Source organism: Molothrus aeneus, chromosome 9 (assembly GCF_037042795.1).
Source record: "Molothrus aeneus isolate 106 chromosome 9, BPBGC_Maene_1.0, whole genome shotgun sequence".
NCBI classification, from domain to species: Eukaryota; Metazoa; Chordata; class Aves; order Passeriformes; family Icteridae; genus Molothrus; species Molothrus aeneus.
The window spans coordinates 1,394,987-1,414,542 of record NC_089654.1 but is presented as its reverse complement, the minus strand read 5'-3'; the positions used below and the strand labels follow the sequence as shown (position 1 = coordinate 1,414,542).

Below are 19,556 nucleotides of genomic sequence, written 5' to 3'. Positions count from 1 at the left end.
CAGAGCTCAGTAACACCCAGGCCTTGGGGGATTTCTGAGCACACAGAGTGCAGATCAAAGCCCAGATTGTGACCAAGGCTCTGCAAAGCTGCAGAGAAGTGCCTGGCTCAGCAGAACCCTTCTGAAAACCTGCCAGGGCACAGCCAGCAGCAGCTGGGGCGGCCTCGCAGCAAAACTGGGCACAATCCTTAAAAATTATGGGAACTGGGGGAGCCTCTGCCATCCCTGAGCCTTTGTGGGGTTTGGGGAGGAGGGTGAGCAGCCCTGCCCAGGGCTGAGCTCAGGCTGAAACCAGGCTGGTGATTCAGAGCAGAGGATGTGAGAGGCGAGGCTGTGGCTGGGCCTCACCAGGCTCCCCATCAGTGCCAGCCCCCAGTGCCACCTTCCCAGGGCAAATCCCACGAGAATGGCACTGGGAGAGCCCTGGGAGCAGGGATGGGATGGAGGAGCAGGGCTGGGATGGAGGAGCAGGGATGGGATGAAGGAGCAGGGATGGGATGAAGGAGCAGGGCTGCACACAGTGAATACAAACTCAATTACAGAGGGGAATGAATTAACAGGGCAGACTCTGTGCTTGCTGCTCCCCAAACCAGCCAAGCCTTCCCTCAGCAGAGGGGGGTGAATCCTGCCCCAAGCACAGAGCAGAGGCCTCGGGCTGAGCCCCTGGAGGATGCAGCTGGGGCTGTGTGTGGTGCCCCATCCCATTTGTGCTGCACCCAAACCCTCCCGTGGGCCGTCCCTGGCTGGGCTGGCAGCTCAGGGGAAGCTGAACAACGGGATTTTCCAGGCTGGGTGACTCATCCCATCCTGCTGGGGACAGCAGAGTCACAAAGGGGTGGCAAACACCGAGCCACTGCAGAGGGGACCCCAGAGCAGGCACCTGCAGGGAGGGACGGCTCCTCCTGCTGCTGCAGCTGGGGCGGCTCTGCCCGGCCACAGATCCATGGCCAGGCCCCAAGGAAGGACAGACGGACACCGGGAGGGAGTGATGGAGCTGCTGCAGGGCTGGAGCCAGGCTGGGACACCTGGGGGTGCTCACCTGGACAGGAGAAGGATCCAGGCAGAGCTCAGAGCCCCTGGCAGGGCCTGGAGGGGCTCCAGGAGAGCTGCAGAGGGACTGGGGACAGGGGATGGAGGGACAGGACACAGGGAATGGCTCCCAGTGCCAGAGGGCAGGGCTGGATGGGACATTGGGAATTGGGAATTGTTCCTGGCAGGGTGGGCAGGGGCTGGGATGGAATTGCCAGAGCAGCTGTGGTTGCCCCTGGATCCCTGGCAGTGCCCAAGGCCAGGCTGGAGCACCTGGGACAGTGGGAGGTGTCCCTGTCATAGAATGGCAGGGGTGGCACTGGGTGGGCTCTGAGGTCCTTTCCACCCCAAACCGTTCCGGAATTCGGGATTCTGTCCCTCCCTGCCCTGCCCTGCTCTCCCGCACATCCCGGGCTGCGCTCACTGCCCCCGGCGCTGCTGCGTCCCCCGAGCGCCCGGAGGTGACACCGGGAGCCCCGGGCTTGGTCCTTTGTCCCTCCCCGGCTTTTCCTGGGTTCTGTGGTCAGCGGGAGTCAGTGGAGGAGGGAGCGGAGGGAAAAGCGGAGTTCGGGGCTTGAAACTGTGGGAGAGGGGAAAGCAGGAAAGGAAAAAGGAGGAAAAAGAAAAGGGAAAAAAAAAGATGAAAAGGATGAAAAAGATAGATGAAAAAGATTGATTAAAAAGATTGATGAAAAAGATAGATGAAAAGGAAAAAAAAGGTTTAAAAATAAAAACCCAAAAATTATTAAAAAGAAAAAAGATGAAAAAGATAAGATAAGCTAAAAAGCTAAAAAAGATAAAAAAGCTAAAAAAGATTTAAAAAGATAAAAAAGATTAAAAAGATAAAAAAGATAAAAAAGATAAAAAGATAAAAAAGATAAAAAATATAAAAAAGATAAAAAAAGATAAAAAGATAAAAAAGATAAAAAAGATATAAAAAAGATATAAAAAAGATATAAAAAAGATATAAAAAAGATATAAAAAAGATAAAAAAGAAAGGGAAAAAGATGAAACAAAAAGGTGATAAAGATAAAAGATGATGAAAAGATAAGATAAAAAAGATAAAGATAAAAAAGGTAAAGATAAAAAGATAAAGATAAAAAATATAAAAAAGGTAAAAACGATAAAAAATGTTTTAAAAGATTAAAAAGGGAAAAGGAAAAAAGGAAAAAGGAAAGGGGAAAAAAGGAAAACAGGTAAAAAAGGAAAAGAAAAAGGACAAAGAAAAAGGAGAAAAATAATAATAAGAAAGAAAACGTAACAGAAAAAGAAAGGAGAAAAATGAAAACAAGACAAAGGCAAAGAAAAAAATATGAAAGAACAAAAGAGAAAGGGGGAAAAGAAAAAAGAAAAGTGGGTAAAAAAAGTATAAAGGAAAGAAAATTTACAAAGAAAAAACAAAACTTTTTTTTTTTTTTTAAGAGAAGAAAAAGGAAATAAGAAAAAAATAGAAGTAAAAAGGAAACAACTGGTGGACTGGTGATTTCCTCCTGCCTGTCACCAGAAGACAGCCCCGTTCACCTGAGCCATCCATCGGCACCTTCCCTGCCGGGCGCCCGGCGCAGCGGAACCCGCCCGGCCCCGCTGCGGGCGGAGCTCCGGGCCCCGAGCGCCCCGGGCGCGCATGGAGCGGCGGCGGGGCCGGGGCTGCGTCCCAGCGAAGCCCCCGCGGGGCTGGGAGGGCTCTGCAGGACGGGAACGCTCACGGGAGCGGATGAAGACACAGGGCAAGCGAGAGGTAAAAAGGGGCTTCGGGTATCCGGAATTTTGTGGGGTGTTAACTCCCCGAGCCCCCCCAGCAAATGGATGGTAATTATTGACAGGTTGGGAAAGGAGCCCAGATGTTGCTCCGGGGTTTTTGGGGGGGAGAGGAAAAGGAGCTGGAGGCTCAAAGGCAGAATTTGGGATCCCTGGAGGCTGCACGTGTTGTGTCCCGTCATTTCTAGAGCTGCCCCTGGCATACCCGTGCTGAGGTGTCCGAGGTAAGAAAAGCTGATCACGATCAGGCAGAAAAACTGAATTTATGTCATCGATGGCCTGAAAAGAGAAGGAACAACAATAGCAAGATATCAATTCATTTAAAACTCTGTTAAGTGTGGCAGTGGGTTGTGGGAGTTCTGAAAAACTGAGAAAAAGCAAAAATCATCTTATAGAGAAGGTAAAATGAGAGTGGATGTAACCTCTGGACGAGCCCCTCGCTCTGAGCTAAAATTCTATTTCTTATTTCCTCTCCTCTCCCTCCCCTTCCCTTTTCCCCTTTCTTTTCTTTTCTTTTCCCTTCCTGTCCCGTCCCGAGCATCCCCCGGGGCACAGGCGGAGCTCGGAGCGGCCGCGGGGCTCGGGGTGAGCGACCCCGGCCGGGGCACGGGGGGTGCCGGGGGAGCCCCCCGAGCCTCCGGGGCTGCGCATCCCCCGGTGCCGAGGGGCGAGTCCCGGCCGCGGGCAGCGGGGAAAGGCGGCACCCGGCGGGATGCTGCTGCTGCTGCCCCGGGATTTCCATTGCCCCGGGATTTCCATTGCCTGGGATTCTCCTGCCCCGGGATTTCATTGCCCCGGGATTCTCCTGCCCCGGGATTTCCATTGCCTGAGATTCTCCTGCCCTGGGATATTCCTGCTCCGGGATTCTCCTGCCCCGGGATTTTCATTGTCCTGGGATTCTCCTGCCCTGCGATATTCCTGCTCCAGGATGCTCCTGCTCTGGGATTTTCATTGCTCTGGGATGCTGCTGTCCTGGGATGTTTAATGTTTTGGGATGCTCCTGTCCTGAGATGCTTCTAACCCAGGGTTTTTCTCTGCTGTGAGATGCTCTCATCCTGGGATTTTCCTTGCCCTGGGATGCTGCTGCCCCGGGATTTTCTTTGCCCCAGGATTTTTCTTGCCCTGGGATGTTCCTTACCTGGGATTTTCTTTGCCCTGGGATGTTCCTTACCTGGGATTTTCCTTGTCCTGGGATGTTCCTTACCTGGGTTTTTTGCCCCAGGATTTTCCTTGCCCTGGGATGTTCCTTACCTGGGTTTTTTTGCCCCAGGATTTTCTTTGCCCTGGGATGTTCCTTACCTGGGATTTTCTTTGCCCTGGGATGTTCCTTACCTGGGATTTTCTTTGCCCCGGGATGCTTCTGTTGTGGGATTTTCCTGCCCCAGGCTGCTCCAGCCCCGGGATCCGTGGTGTTTTCCCAGCGATGCTGCTGCCCAGGAATTCTCACCATCCCAGATGCTCCCTGCGGGCTGGGATGGAGCAGCCCCTGGAGAGCAGTGCCCAAGGCCCGTCCTGAGCAGCGCTGTCCCCTCCTGGCATCCCCTGGGCTCTGATTCCATCCCTCACTCCTGGCAGCTTTGGGAACAGCCCTGGGCTGGGGTGGGACAGTCCCGAGGTTTGGGGTGACCTGGGGTGCCACTGTCCTCACAGAGCTTCCCCAAAACCTCAGCCAGTGCCAGGAACTGGGGATGTGTGAGATTAGGGCACAAGTTTGGGGTTATTGTGCCTGAAATGACTGAGATGTTCCTCTTTCCTCTGCTGCCCTGTCTGTTGTTCCTGCCAGTTCTTGGAAAGCACAGCAGAGGTTTTTTAGGGACAAGTGGGGTAGAAAGCCAGCTCTGAGCTGTGGTGCTTCACAGCTGCTTTCACTTCAGAGCTGCAGGGACAGCCAGGGTCCCTGGGGCACATCCACGGGGTGCCAGAGAGGCTGGCCTGGGGCTCTCAGATGAGATTTTGGGGGTAAGAGCACGAGCAGGCCCAGGCTGGTACCCACAAGCACCCCCTGAGGGTATTTCAGTACCCTCCAACCAGCAAGGCTGATTTCCCTCCCTGCTGTACCACCTGGGAGGAGGGTTTCCCTTAACTTCCCCCTATTGATTTCCCTGAATTTTCCCCTATTGATTCCCCTGAATTTCCCATTAATTTCCCCCTATTAATTCCCCTTTAATTTCCCCCTATTAATTCCCCCTATTAATTCCTCTATTATTTCCCCTGAATTTCCCCCTATTAATTCCCCTGCATTTCCCATTAATTTCCCCCTATTCATTCCCTTTAATTTCCCATTAATGTCCCCCTATTAATTCCCCTGAATTTCCCTTTTTCTCAGCTCTGAGCTGGAGTTGCTCCTCAGCAGTTTCTCATCCTTTACTCCCATCACAGCTCACATCCTCTGACCAAAGGCTTTGAGGCAGGCTGGATTTTGAGGCTGGATTTTGAGGCTGGATTTTGCCCAGATATTTGGGCACTTTGCTGTCAGCAGCAGCTGTTTGCAGGCTGTTGACACAGCCCCCAGGCTTAGTGGAAGGCAGAGCATTTCCCTGAAGAAGCCGCTGAGATTGCTCATCCTGGCACTTACGAATCACCTACAGAAGGCACCGCACGAGGAGCTCCTGGCTGAGCTGAGGCGCTGCTGCCAGGCTGAGCAACACAGCCTCTGGGTCCAAACAAAACCAGAGAACGCTCCTTAGAAAGGTCGCACAAAATGAGCATTTGGGATTTTCTGAAACAACTCTTTCTTCTGCTTTACAGCAAAGTAAAAGTAGAAAGTAGTAAAGCAGGAAGAAAAAGTAGAAAACCACAAAGATGTGCACATCATATCCCCACTTTTTTGGAGCTGGTAACAGGAATTCATCTCTCTCCAGGCACCAAAATGCCATTTGCACGGATCATGCCCTCAGCACTGTGGTTGGTGCTGCACCTCACAGCAGGTAAGAGAGGCTTCTTCCCACACACAATTAACTCTCAGATGAAGCACTCAGCCTAATTAGGGTGGGGTTTTTCCAGCTTCTACCCCAAGTGCCAGTGAACATCTTCCTTTCTGGGGTTCATAAGTGATGCAGGGAGTTTGTTTGGTTTTCAGTTCCAGGCAGAGCTGTTGGGTTTGTGAGAAAAGGCACCGGGACAGGCAGAGCTCATGAACAGGAAAAAACGGATTCACAGAATCCCAGAATTTGGGTTTGGGTTGGAAGGACCTCAAAGCCCATCCAGTGCCACCCCTGCCATGGCAGGGACACCTCCCACTGTCCCAGGTGCTCCAGCCCCAGTGTCCAGCCTGGCCTTGGGCACTGCCAGGGATCCAGGGGCAGCCACAGCAGGAATCCCATCCCAGGCCTGCCCACCCTCCCAGGAACAATTCCCAGTTCCCAATGTCCCGTCCATCCCTGCCCTCTGGCACTGGCAGCCATTCCCTGTGTCCTGTCCCTCCATCCCTGTCCCCAGTCCCTCTGCAGCTCTCCTGGAGCCCCTTCAGGCCCTGCCAGGGGCTCTGAGCTCTCCCTGGATCCTTCTCCTCTCCAGGTGAGCACCCCCAGGTGTCCCAGCCTGGCTCCAGCCCTGCAGCAGCTCCAGGTCCTTCCTGCACCTCCTGCCCCAGCTCTGCTGACCCAGGCACTTTTCCAATCCCAACCAAAGGAGGGTGCTGGCAGTTTTTACCTGGGCTTGCCCGGGTTTTTGGGGGACTGGGAGCGATCCCGGGGCTGCTGATCCCAGACAGGTCCCAGCAGTTCCTGTGCAGAGCCTGGAATTTCTCCACCAAACACCTGGGGAGGCTCCTGCTGGAGCCCAGCCTGTCCTGCAGGCAGCTGAGGGGCTCTGTCTGAGGCTGTTTCGCTCTTGCCTTGCAGGAGCCTGCAGGAGGGGGGCAGCGAGTGCCAGCAGAGCCGCCCGTGGCACCACAGAGGTCTGCGCCAGGGGCACCATGACAGCCAGCCCCTGCTGTGCCATCCCTGGGGGCACCAACGTCACCCTGTCCTGCCAGCTGGCAGCCCCACGGGGCTGGGCTGCGATTTTCCTCAACAGCTCCGAGCAAACCCGAGCCTGGGGGGGCTCGGTGAGCAAAACCTTCCTGCTCACTGCCCAGGGCAGGCACTACTTCACCTGCAAGTGCTTCTGTGGGGGCAGGACAACGCTCATCTGTGGCATCGACATCCACTGTGGGAGTAAGGAAAATCCCTTCTTGATCACTGCCTGAAGTTCTTCATTGCTTCTCAGGGCTGCCCTGAGGGAGAGGGAAGCCTGCGAGGCACTGCCAGGGGCTGGCTTTGTCCAGGGCTGCTGCTGGGAGTCCCTCTGGGAATATTCCTGGCTGGAACTGGGCAGCTCTGATATTCCTGAAGGGAGAGAGGCTCAACAAATCTGCCTGCCCAGAGCAAACAACACCTTCCCTGCCCTGCATCCCCTCAAATGTCTCCTACCCACATCTTTGGGTGAAGAGCCACTGGAGCCAGGCTGGAGGGAGCTCTGGGCAGCCTGCTCTGGCTGGGGGTGTTGGCCTGAAGGACCCTGAACGGTCATGGATGTTAGGACTGACAGGAGTTTCTGTTTCAGACCCTCCGGACGAGCCCAGGAACGTGTCCTGTATCCAGAAGGGGACACAGGGACGTCCCACCTGCACCTGGCACAAGGGCAGGCTCACCTACCTCCCCACTGCCTATGGGATAGAGTGAGTGCTGGGGTGCAAATTCAATTAATGCCGCATTGTCCCCTGCAGCAGCTCCCTCAGGCTGTGCCAATCCATCCCTTTGGAGAGGGAGCCCTGTCCCACACCCCAGGGCTGACCCTGTCCCCATGGCCTGGGGGGACTCCCTCAGCCAGGACACCCCACACCCCAGGGCTCCCCTTCCTTGCTCAGAAAATCCAACCAATGCTCTGCTCCTGCTCCAGGCTCTCCAACGGCACCGGTGCCTTTTCCTTTCCAGAAGAAGCTCCCGGTCAGGAGTTTGGCTCTGGGGCTCTGAGCAAGCTGGATTTTGACTCCAATTACACCGTGGTGGTTTCTGCCTCCAATCCCTTGGGAAATGCCTCCTCCCAGCCGCTCACCTTCACGCTGGTAGACATAGGTGAGGCACCAGTGCCCCCCTCTCAGTCAGCCCCAGACCTTGGGGGAGACCTGAAAAGAGTCAGGACCTCTTAGAAAAAACATTAATCATTGACCCTCTTGTTAAAATCACCCCTCCAGCCTAAAGCAGCAATCCTCTTCTCCACCTAACCCCCTCCAGGGCTGTGCTGCCCTTCTGAGCTCTGTTTATTTCTCTGTTTCTCTGGTTGTTTCTCTGTTTTGGTGCCAGTGAAGCCACACCCTCCCGACTTTTGGGTGGAATTTGATGATTCCTCAGCCACCAGCTGCACCATCGTGTGGCACCGCGAGGCACAGGCGCAGCACTGCAGGCTGAGGTACCGTCCCCTCGGCAGGCACGGCTGGAGCACGGTAATCCTGCTGGGATTCGGGGAATTCTGCAGCTGCTGGGCAGGAGAGAGCTCGAGGCAGAGCCCTGCCAGGGCCTCAAGGGGCTCCGGGAGAGCTGGAGAGGGACTGGGGACAGGGCATGGAGGGACACGAGCCAGGGAATGGCTGGAAGTTGAAAGAAGGTACATTTAGATACTGGGATATTGGCAAGGAATTGTTCCCTGGGGAGGGGCTGGGATGGAATTCCCAGATTTGCTGTGGCTGTCCCTGGATCCCTGGCAGTGCCCAAGGCCAGGCTGGAGCACCTGGGACAGTGGGAGTGTCCCTGCCATGGCAGGGGTGGCACTGGGTGGGATCGAAGCTCCCTCCCAACCCCAACATTCCACGGCTCCGTGGAGTTCTTGCTGTAAGTGGCAGAAAGGACTCTTTGCTGGGATCTGAGCACATCACCCAAACAGGGATTTTGCACGGAGGGATTTTTCAGATGAAGCCCTGCAGGCCCTGATGGTTCCTTTGAGTTTCTGAGGCTGCCTCAGCTCGGGGTTCCTCTGCTGGTTTTTAAATCTGTGTCTGAATTTGTAGCTCAGCCTCTCACAGCCTGCAGCCCTTGTTTCCTCAGGAGTTTAATACCAATTTCCTCATCCCCTCTGAAGGTCGAGAGCTTCGGCAGGGAGAAATTTCATCTGCAGGGGCTGGAGCCCGACACAGCCCACGAGTTCCAGATGAGCTGCAGGATGCTGCCAGGCCGGGGGCTGTGGAGTGACTGGAGCAGCAGCCAGGGCAGCACCCCAGCAGCAGGTAAGGGTTAATTGTTAATTAAAGTGGTGAATTGGTAAAGAGCTGCCCTGCCCAGGGCAGCACCCCAGCAGCAGGTAAGGGTTAATTGGTATTAAAGTGGTGAATTGGTAAAGAGCTGCCCTGCCCAGGGCAGCACCCCAGCAGCAGGTAAGGGTTAATTGGTATTAAAGTGGTGAATTGGTAAAGAGCTGCCCTGCCCTGTCCTCACCCAGCTCTGGGCTCTGCACCCACAGCAAACTCCAGCTCAGGAGCCCAAACCCCTGCTGGGCTCCTCTGGGCAAACTCCAGATCCAGGCCCCAGCCAACAGGGAGAAGTTTCTGTAAGAAAATTGCATTTTTAATGAGCAAACAGTAAAGCTGTTCCAGACTAGGAATCCCTGAGAGCAGCTGAAGGGTTTGGGGATTGGAACGAGATGATTACCCCAATAGTTCTGTGATTCTCTGCTCTCCCGCCTGCCTTTGGCTGCTCCTTTTTGTGAATTACTGCCCGTCCGTGGGGCTGGTGCTGTTCTGAGTCACCCATTTCCCCTTTCCCCCGTGACAGCAGCAATTTCTGTAAGAGACATTGATTGATTTGGGAGGTGTGAACTTTTCCCTGCCTCCCCCACCTTCCTCTCAACAGTCTTCTCCCCTTTTGGTTGCACCCTGAGTTTGTGGCTGTCACCCCCACCCTGCCCCTGGGGTTTTTAGCTGATCTTTGTGCCCTCAGAGCAAGGGGAGGCTGCAGGCAAGCAGCTCTGGGCGCATCCTCACCGCCCTGTGCTGCAGGAGCTGAACTTCTCCCCAAGCTGCCTCCTTCCAAACCCAAAATCAAACCCTTCCGAGGAGAAGTTCCTGCTCCTTTTTGTGTGAAGTGCCAAAAACCTCGTTCATGTGGCTCACAGGCTTTCAAAGCCAGGCTGGAGGGCTGCAGATGCAATCCCATATTGGGATTTTTCGGCTCTGAGCTCGCAGTCAATGCCCTGGTTTTATTTCTGCTGCTGCTTCTTGTTCCTGTTCCAGTCTCTCTGTGCAGTCACTCCAGGACAAGCTGCTCCCATCATGCTGACCTGGAGGGGTTTGTGCCTGTGCCACAGCCCTGGGTGCTCATCAGCTGCCCCTGCTGTCCATGATTCGTGTTTGCACTGATGAGCTGGTGCTGCTCAGGTTCCCGAGGAGCAAAGCTCTGTCACCTCAGCTGTCCTTACCCACTCATCTCCGGTGCTGGATTTTGGGAGCCAGGTCTTCCCTTTGATGTCATTTTGGGAGGTTTCTTCAAAATACCAAGTTTCCGGTCAGAACTGTGGAAGGAACAAGGGTTTAAGCTGGTTTAAAGGCATTTATTAGACAGGGAAATCCCACACGTCCCCCACACGCCCTCATTCGGGGCTGCCTGTTGTTCTGGGATGGATGGAGCCAAGCCCAAGGCCCTTCAGGAGCCTCAAATTTATACAAAGACAGGAGCTAATGCTGTGCTTTGATGTGTGGCTTCCCCTGGGAGCCATCCAGATTACTGAGGTCAGGACAAAGGCACCAGCACATCCAGACTCCTCTCCTCAGGCTTATGCCTTGTTCTCCTCCTGATCCCACCCTCAAAGCAGCCAAACAACAGCAAACCTGGGTTATCCCACACCGCAGCATTTCAGGGGCATTTAAAAGATTAAATTCGAATTTTCTCAGGGCTTTTACCTCCTTGTTTGTCGGCTCCAAACCCCAGCCACTGCCACTGCTCTGCTTTTCCTTGTCTCCAGTGCCAACAGGGACTCTGGATGTCTGGTACCGGCAGCAGGAGCTGGACTCGGGGCTCCAGAACCTCTCCCTTTTCTGGAAGGTGAGTGCAGTGAAACCCCATGGCCTGGCTGGGACAGACAGGTGGCTGCTCAGGGGGGCAGGAGCCTCCCCTGAAATGGAGAATGTAAACCCCTCCCTCTGAATTGTTATTATTTTGAAATCAAGGGGCTCTCAGGCAAAGATATGGGAGCAGGAACAACAGGTCCTTATTAGGGAAAAAAATAAAAATAAAATGAAAATGAAGCAATACAAAACAAACCTGCCAGAGTCAGAGCACAACCTGACCCTCCTGCAGTGCCAGCTGTGGTTCTGCTGGAGCAGGGATCCTGCACAAGGGGGGAGTTTTCCTCTGCAGCTCCAGGGGTGGTGTGGATGGGCCTGGGCTCCCTCTGGCAATGCAGGGGAGAGGAAAGCTGCTCCTCTGGGAATGCAGGGGAGAGGAAAGCTGCTCCTCTGGCAATGCAGGGGAGAGGAAAGCTGCTCCTCTGGGAATGCAGGGGAGAGGAAAGCTGCTCCTCTGGGAATGCAAGGGGCAGAGGCTGCTGTGCTGTCCCAAAGCTCAGATTGTACCCAGGTAGGAATGCTTGGCTCCTCCCCTGGGCGGAGCATCTCCCCATGGGATGATGGAATTGGATCAGCCATGCAGGGACACTCAGTGGCCATAGACAGAAGATAATTAATAATGAATGGCCCGTGAACAGCAGAGATCTCCTGGAGGGAGGATTGGCTGTGGGAGAGATAAAGAAAGCTGCCCCATGAACAGAGATAACTGCCCCAGCTCTGACAGAGAGGACACACACAGCCCCAGCCACACCCTGTAACCCAGGATAGCCCAGCAGAGGCAGCAAAACCCAGCCAGGTGAGAGGGGCAATGAAACCAGAGCCAGGTGAAAGAAGAAATGATGATTTTTAGGATGGCAGGGAAGGAGCACAAAGGTTTCACCAGTTCCCAGGGACAGGGACACAGCCCAAGGGTCCCCTCCCTATTCCTCCTCTTGCTCATCAGCATTTTTCTGCCTGCAATTTCATGGAATGCCAAAATTATTTGGATTGGGAGGGATCCTGAATGTCATCCTGTTCCATGGCAGGGACACCTCCCACTGTCCCAGGCTGCTCCAAACCCATCCAGCCTGGCCTTGGACATTCCAGGGATCCAGGGGCAGCCCCAGCTGCTCTGGGAATTCCATCCAGCCCCTCCCCACCTCCCAGGGAACAGTTCCCAGTTCCCAATGTCCCATCCATCCCTGCCCTCTGGCACTGGGAGCCATTCCCTGTGTCCTGCCCCCCATCCCTTTATCCCAAGCCCCTCTCCACATTCCCCAGCTGACAGCATTTTTGGGGTCTGCTGGGTAGAGCTGGGAGCTGGGACCCACAGGGAACATTCCACAAGGAATTTGGTTTAAAACCCTCCAGAGTTGGGTAAAAAAATTCACTGTGTTCACACGACGCTGCAAGTGAAAGCAGAAATTCTCATGTAATTCTGTGACCCCAGACTTTGTGGCTTCAGCTTGCAGACCTTTATCTTGCAGCACTTTCTTTATCAGGAGTGGCTTCCTGCAGCATCATTCATAAAATGAGGTAATAAACTGCCTTTAGAGGTTTCACTGCAGCTCTCAAGCCAGGCTGACACTCAGGACCACTTCCTACCGAGGGTGTGCACTTGTTCTCACACAAACACCCAGGAAAAGAGTTGAAAATTTAATTTCAGCAGGTTTCCAGCGCTGCCTCAGTCCTGAGCTGCTGCCAAAGCACTGCAAACATTTTGGTTTGTGCTTTGTTCCGTTATGACAAACATCAGCCAAACAAATGAATTAATGTCACAGAAACATCAGGAAACTGAAACCGAGAGTACAACTGCAGGCACCCAGAGGGGAGCTAAAACCAGGGTGTGGTGCTCCACAGACTGTCAGAGGTGTCTGTTCTGAGTGGTTCAATTCAAATTATTCTTTATGGTGGCTTTAAGTAAAATGCAAGGTTTTCCTGCCAGGCAAAACCTGCTCCTTTTGACAAATCCAGCTGAGCAGCTGATCATCTCTTTTTGCCTTCCTTGTGACGAGTCTGGCTTTCAGTGAAAAAAAAGAAAGAGTGTGAATTCAGCCTGAGGGCAGCAAGGGTTTCCGTGTCCCCAGCTGTGCTCCCCCAGCAAAACTGGAATTGGGTGGGACAAATAAATCCTGGAATGTTTTGGGTTGGGATGGACCTTAAACCCCACCCAGTGCCCCCCCTGCCATGGCAGGGACACCTCCCACTGTCCCAGGGTGTCCCAGTGTCCAGCCTGGCCTTGGGCACTGCCAGGGATCCAGGGGCAGCCCCAGCTGCTCTGGGCACCTGTGCCAGGGCCTGCCCACCCTGCCAGGAGCAATTCCCAACATCCCCTCCATCCCTGCCCTGTGTCCCTGTTAAGCCATTCCCTGTGTCCTGTCCCTCCATGCCTCATCCCCAGCACTCCCAGGGGCAGCACCTTGTTCACAGCCGGTGACAGACGCGCTCTGCCCGCAGGCTCTGAGCAGGTGGGAGGCAGGAGGGAGAATCCTGAGCTACAGCGTGACCTTGGAAGCCCTGGAGCAGGGGAAGCTGCCGGCACAGTCCCACCGCACCACCCAGACCAGCTTCTCCAGGGTCACCGCCCGGGCGGGGCACAGGGTGACGGTGACCGCGCACGGCCCGCGGGGCAGCTCCGCCCCTGCCACCATCCTGACACACCTGGACAGCCCAGGTAAGGCTCCTGCAGCTGGGGACGGCCGGGGGTACTGCTCTGCCGGGCCACACCCCTGCCGGGCCACACCCCTGCCGGGCCACACCCCACTGTGCCACACCCCACTGTGCCACACCCCTGCCGGGCCACACCCCTGCCGGGCCACACCCCCGCCGGGCCACACCCCCGCCGGGCCACACCCCACTGTACCACACCCCACTGTGCCACACCCCTGCCGGGCCACACCCCTGCCGGGCCACACCCCTGCCGGGCCACACCCCCGCCGGGCCACACCCCCGCCGGGCCACACCCCCGCCGGGCCACACCCTGACTGAGTCACACCCCTGCTCTGCCACACCCCCCCGGGCCATACCCCTCTGTGCCACACCCCTCTGTGCCACACCCCTGCTCTGCCACACCCCCGCTGGGCCACACCCCTCTGTGCCACACCCCTGCAGGGATTGTGGCGCCTCCGCCTTGTGCTCACCTCAGTGATGCTCAGGGATGTGCAGATCCGCTTGTCCCCGTGGTTCCTGCACTGGAACCCGGCCCCAGCCCCAGCTCTCCCAGCCAGAGGGGCTCCAGCCCTCGGGATGTCCCCGTTCCTCCTCTGGAATCACTGCAGCAGCTCCACATCCCAGTGCTTCCATCGGGGCAGGGTGGGGTGTGCCCTGCCAGCACCTTCCAGGGCTTGGGATGGCACAGCCAGGCCGAGCTGTGGGTGTCCCATCCATGAGAAAAGCCAGGAATGTTGCTGTTCCTGCCAGCAAACCCTCACCCTGCCACCAGCACCTCCTCTTTCACTATAATTCACTTTATCCTCCCCGCGGTGCCAAAGTGGACGGGACCCAGCAAACTCCACATCCCTGCTTTGACTGAGGCCGCCAGAACCTTGTGCTGACAGCAGGTTTTGTTCTCCCCTGCAAGATCTGCCCCCTCCCCAGCGGGTCTGTGCCGTGGGCCTGGGGAACAGCAGCATCCTGGTGAGCTGGAGCCCCCCTGCTGGAGCCGCCCTGCCCCTCGGGGGGTACCTGGTGGAGTGGGCAGAGCCCTGGAGGGAGCCACGCCTGCAGCCCCAGCACAGCTGGGTCAGGCTGCCCCCGTCCCACCTGTCCACTGTGATAGCAGGTAATGCCCACTGTGACAGCAGGTAATGTCACCTGTGACAGCAGGTAATGTCACCTGTGATAGCAGGTAATGTCACCTGTCCACTGTGATAGCAGGTAATGTCACCTGTCCATTGTGATAGCAGGTAATGTCACCTGTGACAGCAGGTAATGCCCACTGTGACAGCAGGTAATGCCACCCCGGGCTGGCACGGCACCATCTTGGTTGGAAAATACTCTTAGCAACAAGTCAGGTGGGAATTTGGGCTCCAAGGCCAGGATGGATGGGGCCTGGAGCAGCCTGGGATGGTGGGAGGTGTTGCCATGGCAGGGGTGGCACTGGGTGGGCATTGAGGTCCCTCCCAAGCCAAACCAGTCTGGGAGTCTGTATTCCTATATATTTCCTATATATTTCCTATATATTTCCTATATATTTCTATAATTTTTACTAAAATCACTTCCAGGGGTCCAGGCGCAGCTGCTCTGGGCACCCTGTGCCAAGGCCTGCCCACCCTCCCAGGGAGCAATTCCTAATTCCCAATATCCCACCCATCCCTGCTCTCTGGCAGTGGGAAACCATTAATTTTCAGTTTAAAGCCCAGTAAGGCTCTGCCGGGCTCAGTAGATCAGAGAAAATTTCTTTCCCTTCTTTATGAAAGATCTATCAATAATCACAAGATTTATCTCAGATTTAAGCAGCTGCTGCAATATTTCTGCCCTGACGGCAAATCCCTGAAGAAGCAGCTGTGATTTCTCCCCCCAAATCCTTGAAGAAGCAGCTCTGCAGCTGTGATTTCTTCCCCAAATCCCTCAAGAAGCAGCTCTGCAGCTGTGATTTCTTCCCCAAATCCCTCAAGAAGCAGCTCTGCAGCTGTGATTTCTTCCCCAAATCCCTGAAGAAGCAGCTCTGCAGCTGTGATTTCTTCCCCAAATCCCTCAAGAAGCAGCTCTGCAGCTGTGATTTCTTCCCCAAATCCTTGAAGAAGCAGCTCTGCAGCTGTGATTTCTTCCCCAAATCCCTCAAGAAGCAGCTCTGCAGCTGTGATTTCTTCCCCAAATCCCTCAAGAAGCAGCTCTGCAGCTGTGATTTCTTCCCCAAATCCTTGAAGAAGCAGCTCTGCAGCTGTGATTTCTTCCCCAAATCCCTCAAGAAGCAGCTCTGCAGCTGTGATTTCTTCCCCAAATCCCTCAAGAAGCAGCTCTGCAGCTGTGATTTCTTCCCCAAATCCCTGAAGAAGCAGCTCTGCAGCTGTGATTTCTCCCCCCAGAGCACATCAGAGATAACGTCTGCTATCAGATCCACGTGTCTGCACTTTATCAGGACAGAGCTGGGCAGGCAGCATCAGTCAGGGGAAACTCCACAGCTCAAGGTAAAGCCCAGAAATGTTTTCCAGGTGTTTGTAGGGCGTTTTAAGCTCAGCTCTAACACAGTCCTGTGCCTTGCAGCGCCATCAGCTGGGCCCCAGATGTTCACAAGCCCCTGGGCCAGCGGCGTCCTGGTTTCCTGGGAGGAGATCCCAGCGCCCCAGCAGAGGGGCTGCATCACTGGGTACCACATCTACCTGCGCAGGAAGGACGGGCAGGGCCAGCCCGAGGTCCATGGTGGGTGCCTGGGGCTGGAAATGCTGCCCCTGTTCCTCTGTCATTGCTCAAGATCTCCTGTGGGATCACTTTCAGTCTGAAGCTATCAGATTTATCCCTGCTTCTCCCTGGTCCTCCTCTTCTTATTCCTCTTTATCTTTTTCTTCCTTATCTTCCTCATCTTCTCTTATTTTTCTTCCTCCCCTTCTTATTCCTCTTCTTATTCTTCTTTCTTCCTCTTCTTCTTCCTATTCCTCCTCTTATTCCTCTCCCTCTTCTTTTTTTCTCTTACCCATCTTCCTTTTATTTTTCCTTATTCCTCTTCCTCCTGTTTTTTTTTCTTATCTTTTTCTTTATTCCTCCTCCTCTTCTTCTTCCTCTTTCTCCTCTTACTCATCTTCCTCTTCCTTTTTTTTCTTTTACTTGTCTTCCTTTTCTTTTTGCTTAATCCTCTTCCTCCTCCTCTTCTTCCTTCTCTTTTCCCCTCTTATTCTTCTTCCTTTTCTTTTTCCTCATTCCTCCTCCCCTTCTTCTTCCTATTCCTCCTCTTATTTGTCTTCCTCTTCCTCTTTTTTTTTTCTCTTACCTATCTTCCTTTTCTTTTTCCTTATTCCTCTTCCTCCTGTTCTTCTTCCTTATCTTTTTCTTTATTCCTCCTCCTCCTCTTCTTCCTCTTTCTCCTCTTACTCATCTTCCTCTTCCTTTTTTTCTTTTACTTGTCTTCCTTTTCTTTTTGCTTAATCCTCTTCCTCCTCTTCTTCCTATTCCTCCTCTTATTTGTCTTCCTCTTCCTCTTTTTTCCCTCTTACTCATCTTCCTTTTCTTTTTCCTTAATCTTCTTCCACCTCCTCTTCTTCCTTATCCTTTTTCCTCTTCTTCCTTTTCTTTCTCCTTATTCCTCCTCCTCTTTTTCCTCCTCCTGCCCTTCCTACCTTCACCCAGAGCCCGGTTCCAGTTGCAGGCAGTAAATCCCGTGCCAGGCTCTCCATTTCCATCCCCGTTTCCCCCCCAGCCGTTCCCGCCGGGGCTCCTCGCTCCCTGCGCCTCCCTCGCCTGGAGCCGGGCGAGCACCACGAGCTCTGGATGACAGCGGCGACCGCGGCCGGGGAGGGGCCCCGGGGCAACAGCGACAGCGTCTGCCTGGACAGTAAGGACACGGTGCCAGGGGGCTCCTTGCCCTGGGATCCCCTTCCCCGCTCTCTGGGAACGCTTTTCCTGCTCCCTTGCAGCCACTGGAGCTCTCCAAGCCTTCTGAAGGTCTCTTGGTGCTGAAGATTCGCAGTTTCAGCTGGGTTTGGGATGTGGAATCTCTTTCTTTGCCCTCAAGCTCCCAGTGCTGCGCTGAGATGTTTCCTCTGTGGTGAAGGGTGGTTTATCCATGGAGCACAGAAAGGTTTGGGGTTTTCCCCTCTTTTTGCTGGAGCTGAATGGTGGCTGCTCTGCATTCCAGGTGCTGGGGACTGGCTGACTCTGGTGCTCATCTGCAGCTTCTTCATCCTCTCAGCCTGCCTTTGTTCTGTGCCTCCAGCAAGGAGAGCGTGAGTGCATCCATCGGCTGTGTCCCAATAAAACTGGGGTTTTATCAGGACGGATTAAATCCCACAAATGTTTAGGTTGAAAGAGGTCTTAAAGCCCACCCAGTGCCACCCCTGCCATGGCCGGGACACCTCCCACTGTCCCAGGCTGCTCCAGCCTGGCCTTGGGCACTGCCAGGGATCCAGGGGCAGCCACAGCTGCTCTGGGCACCCTGTGCCAGTGCATTTTAAAAATCTTCACTCCCATCTCATCTAAATCGACCCTCTTTTAATTTAAAACCATTCTCCCTTGTCCTACAGGACGGTCATGCCCCTTCATGAGCATGGAACAGTGAGGATTGCTCAAAATTAAGGTTTCAGAGTACATGAATGATAATGAGAACAGGCTCTGAGCTTAAAATACACCTGTAGTTCATAGAAACTGTGAATTTTTAACCAGATCTTGAAACCAAACCGAAGGGGAGCAATCCCTGGGAAATATCCCCACCCAGCCAAGAGCTCTGAGGGCGGATCCACGATCACACCTGGGTTAATTCCACACCCAAGGAGCACCCAAGGGTGCTGCAGGTCTCACCATTCACGTTTCTAATTGCATTTACCCCCCCTGCAGGTTCCAGTGGCTCCTGTCCCTCCTCCTGCCGCAGTGGCAGAGCAAAGCCATTCCCGACCCTGCCAACGCCACGTGGGCCAAGAGTTTAGCGGCTGCCAAGGTAAATTAGAGGGGTTTTCCTTCTGATCCCACAACCTTCATCAAAAAAGCAATTGGAGCCATGCAATCCTGAAGCAGCAAACCCAGCAATCTCTGGCAGCAGATAATCTCCGCTGGAGGACGTGCTGGGCGAATTAAAGCCCAGCAGAAGGCGTAGATCCCCCGTTTGCAGGGGATGAGCGGCTGCGGGTGCGATCCGTGCCGGGATTCATTCCGTGTCCCCCCGCAGGCGGAGCTGAGCGCTCCCTCCAGCCCCTTCCTGCCCGGCGGCGCCTTCGAGGAGCCCGAACCGAGCCCGGTGGAGGAGAGCCCGGCCCGCCCCGAGCCCCCCAAGGCCGGGGACAAGGGGGAGGTGGGCAGCGCTGGCAGCAGGGGGCACGGCGAGAGCTCGGCGGAGGAGCAGCAGCTGCCGGAGCTCTACCAGCGGCTGCTGCTGGAGGCGATGGAGCCCCCGGAGCCCGTGGCCGAGTACATCTCCAACCCCGGCAGCCCGGCCCCGGAGCCGGCCCCCGAGCCCGAGCCCAGCCCCATCGCCGCCTTCCCGAGCGCGTTCCTGCCTCCCGCCCTCTGCCGCCCAGGGAACCTGACTTTGGATCGAGTGAAACTCAGCGGCAGCTCCTGAGCGAGGTAGGCAGGGGGCGATGTGAGCCCGGCAAGAATTCTGGCACTTTACTGAGTATTTCGATGCGAGCCCGGCGGGGATTTTGGCACTTTACAAAGCATTTCGGTGTGTTTTGATGTGAGTTCAGCCTGGATTTTGGCATTTTAAAAGTATTTCGGTGTTTGCAATATGAGCTCAGCCTGGATCTTGGCACTTTACAGAGTATTTTGGTGTTTCTTTGTGAGCTCAGCCTGGATTTTGGCACTTTACAGAGTATTTCAGTGTGTTTTGATGTGAGTCCGGCCTGGATTTTAGCATTTATGAAATATTTCAGTGTTTCAGCACACCCAATCCAGTCCCTCACGTATGGCACCTCCAAGTGACAAAACCCTTCCCCAGTCACATCTCACCTTAGGACATGGCTGCTCCTCCGCAGAGGCACACTGGGGATGCCAGAGCTGGATTTTGGGGCATTTGGAGAGCCCTTCCCGCAGCCTGGGCTGCCTCAAGCCCTGTTCCAGAATCAGAGCTAAAAATCATCATTTCCACCAGAAAGAGCAAGGAACTGCA

General features: G+C 54.7%; 1 protein-coding gene across 1 annotated transcript; it reads left to right on the top strand.

Annotated features, from left to right (window-relative positions):
- Window positions 1-5,656: 5,656 nt before the first annotated feature.
- On the top strand, window positions 5,657-19,007 carry IL12RB2 (interleukin 12 receptor subunit beta 2). The gene is made up of 15 exons (XM_066555291.1): window positions 5,657-5,714; window positions 6,630-6,944; window positions 7,333-7,447; window positions 7,669-7,844; window positions 8,073-8,212; window positions 8,845-8,989; window positions 10,720-10,799; window positions 13,259-13,475; window positions 14,382-14,582; window positions 15,829-15,930; window positions 16,007-16,162; window positions 17,154-17,288; window positions 17,592-17,679; window positions 18,287-18,386; window positions 18,615-19,007. The coding sequence occupies exons 1-15, from the start codon at window positions 5,657-5,659 to the stop codon at window positions 19,005-19,007; spliced, it is 2,421 nt and encodes an 806-aa protein (XP_066411388.1).
- The last annotated feature ends 549 nt before the right edge of the window (window positions 19,008-19,556 follow it).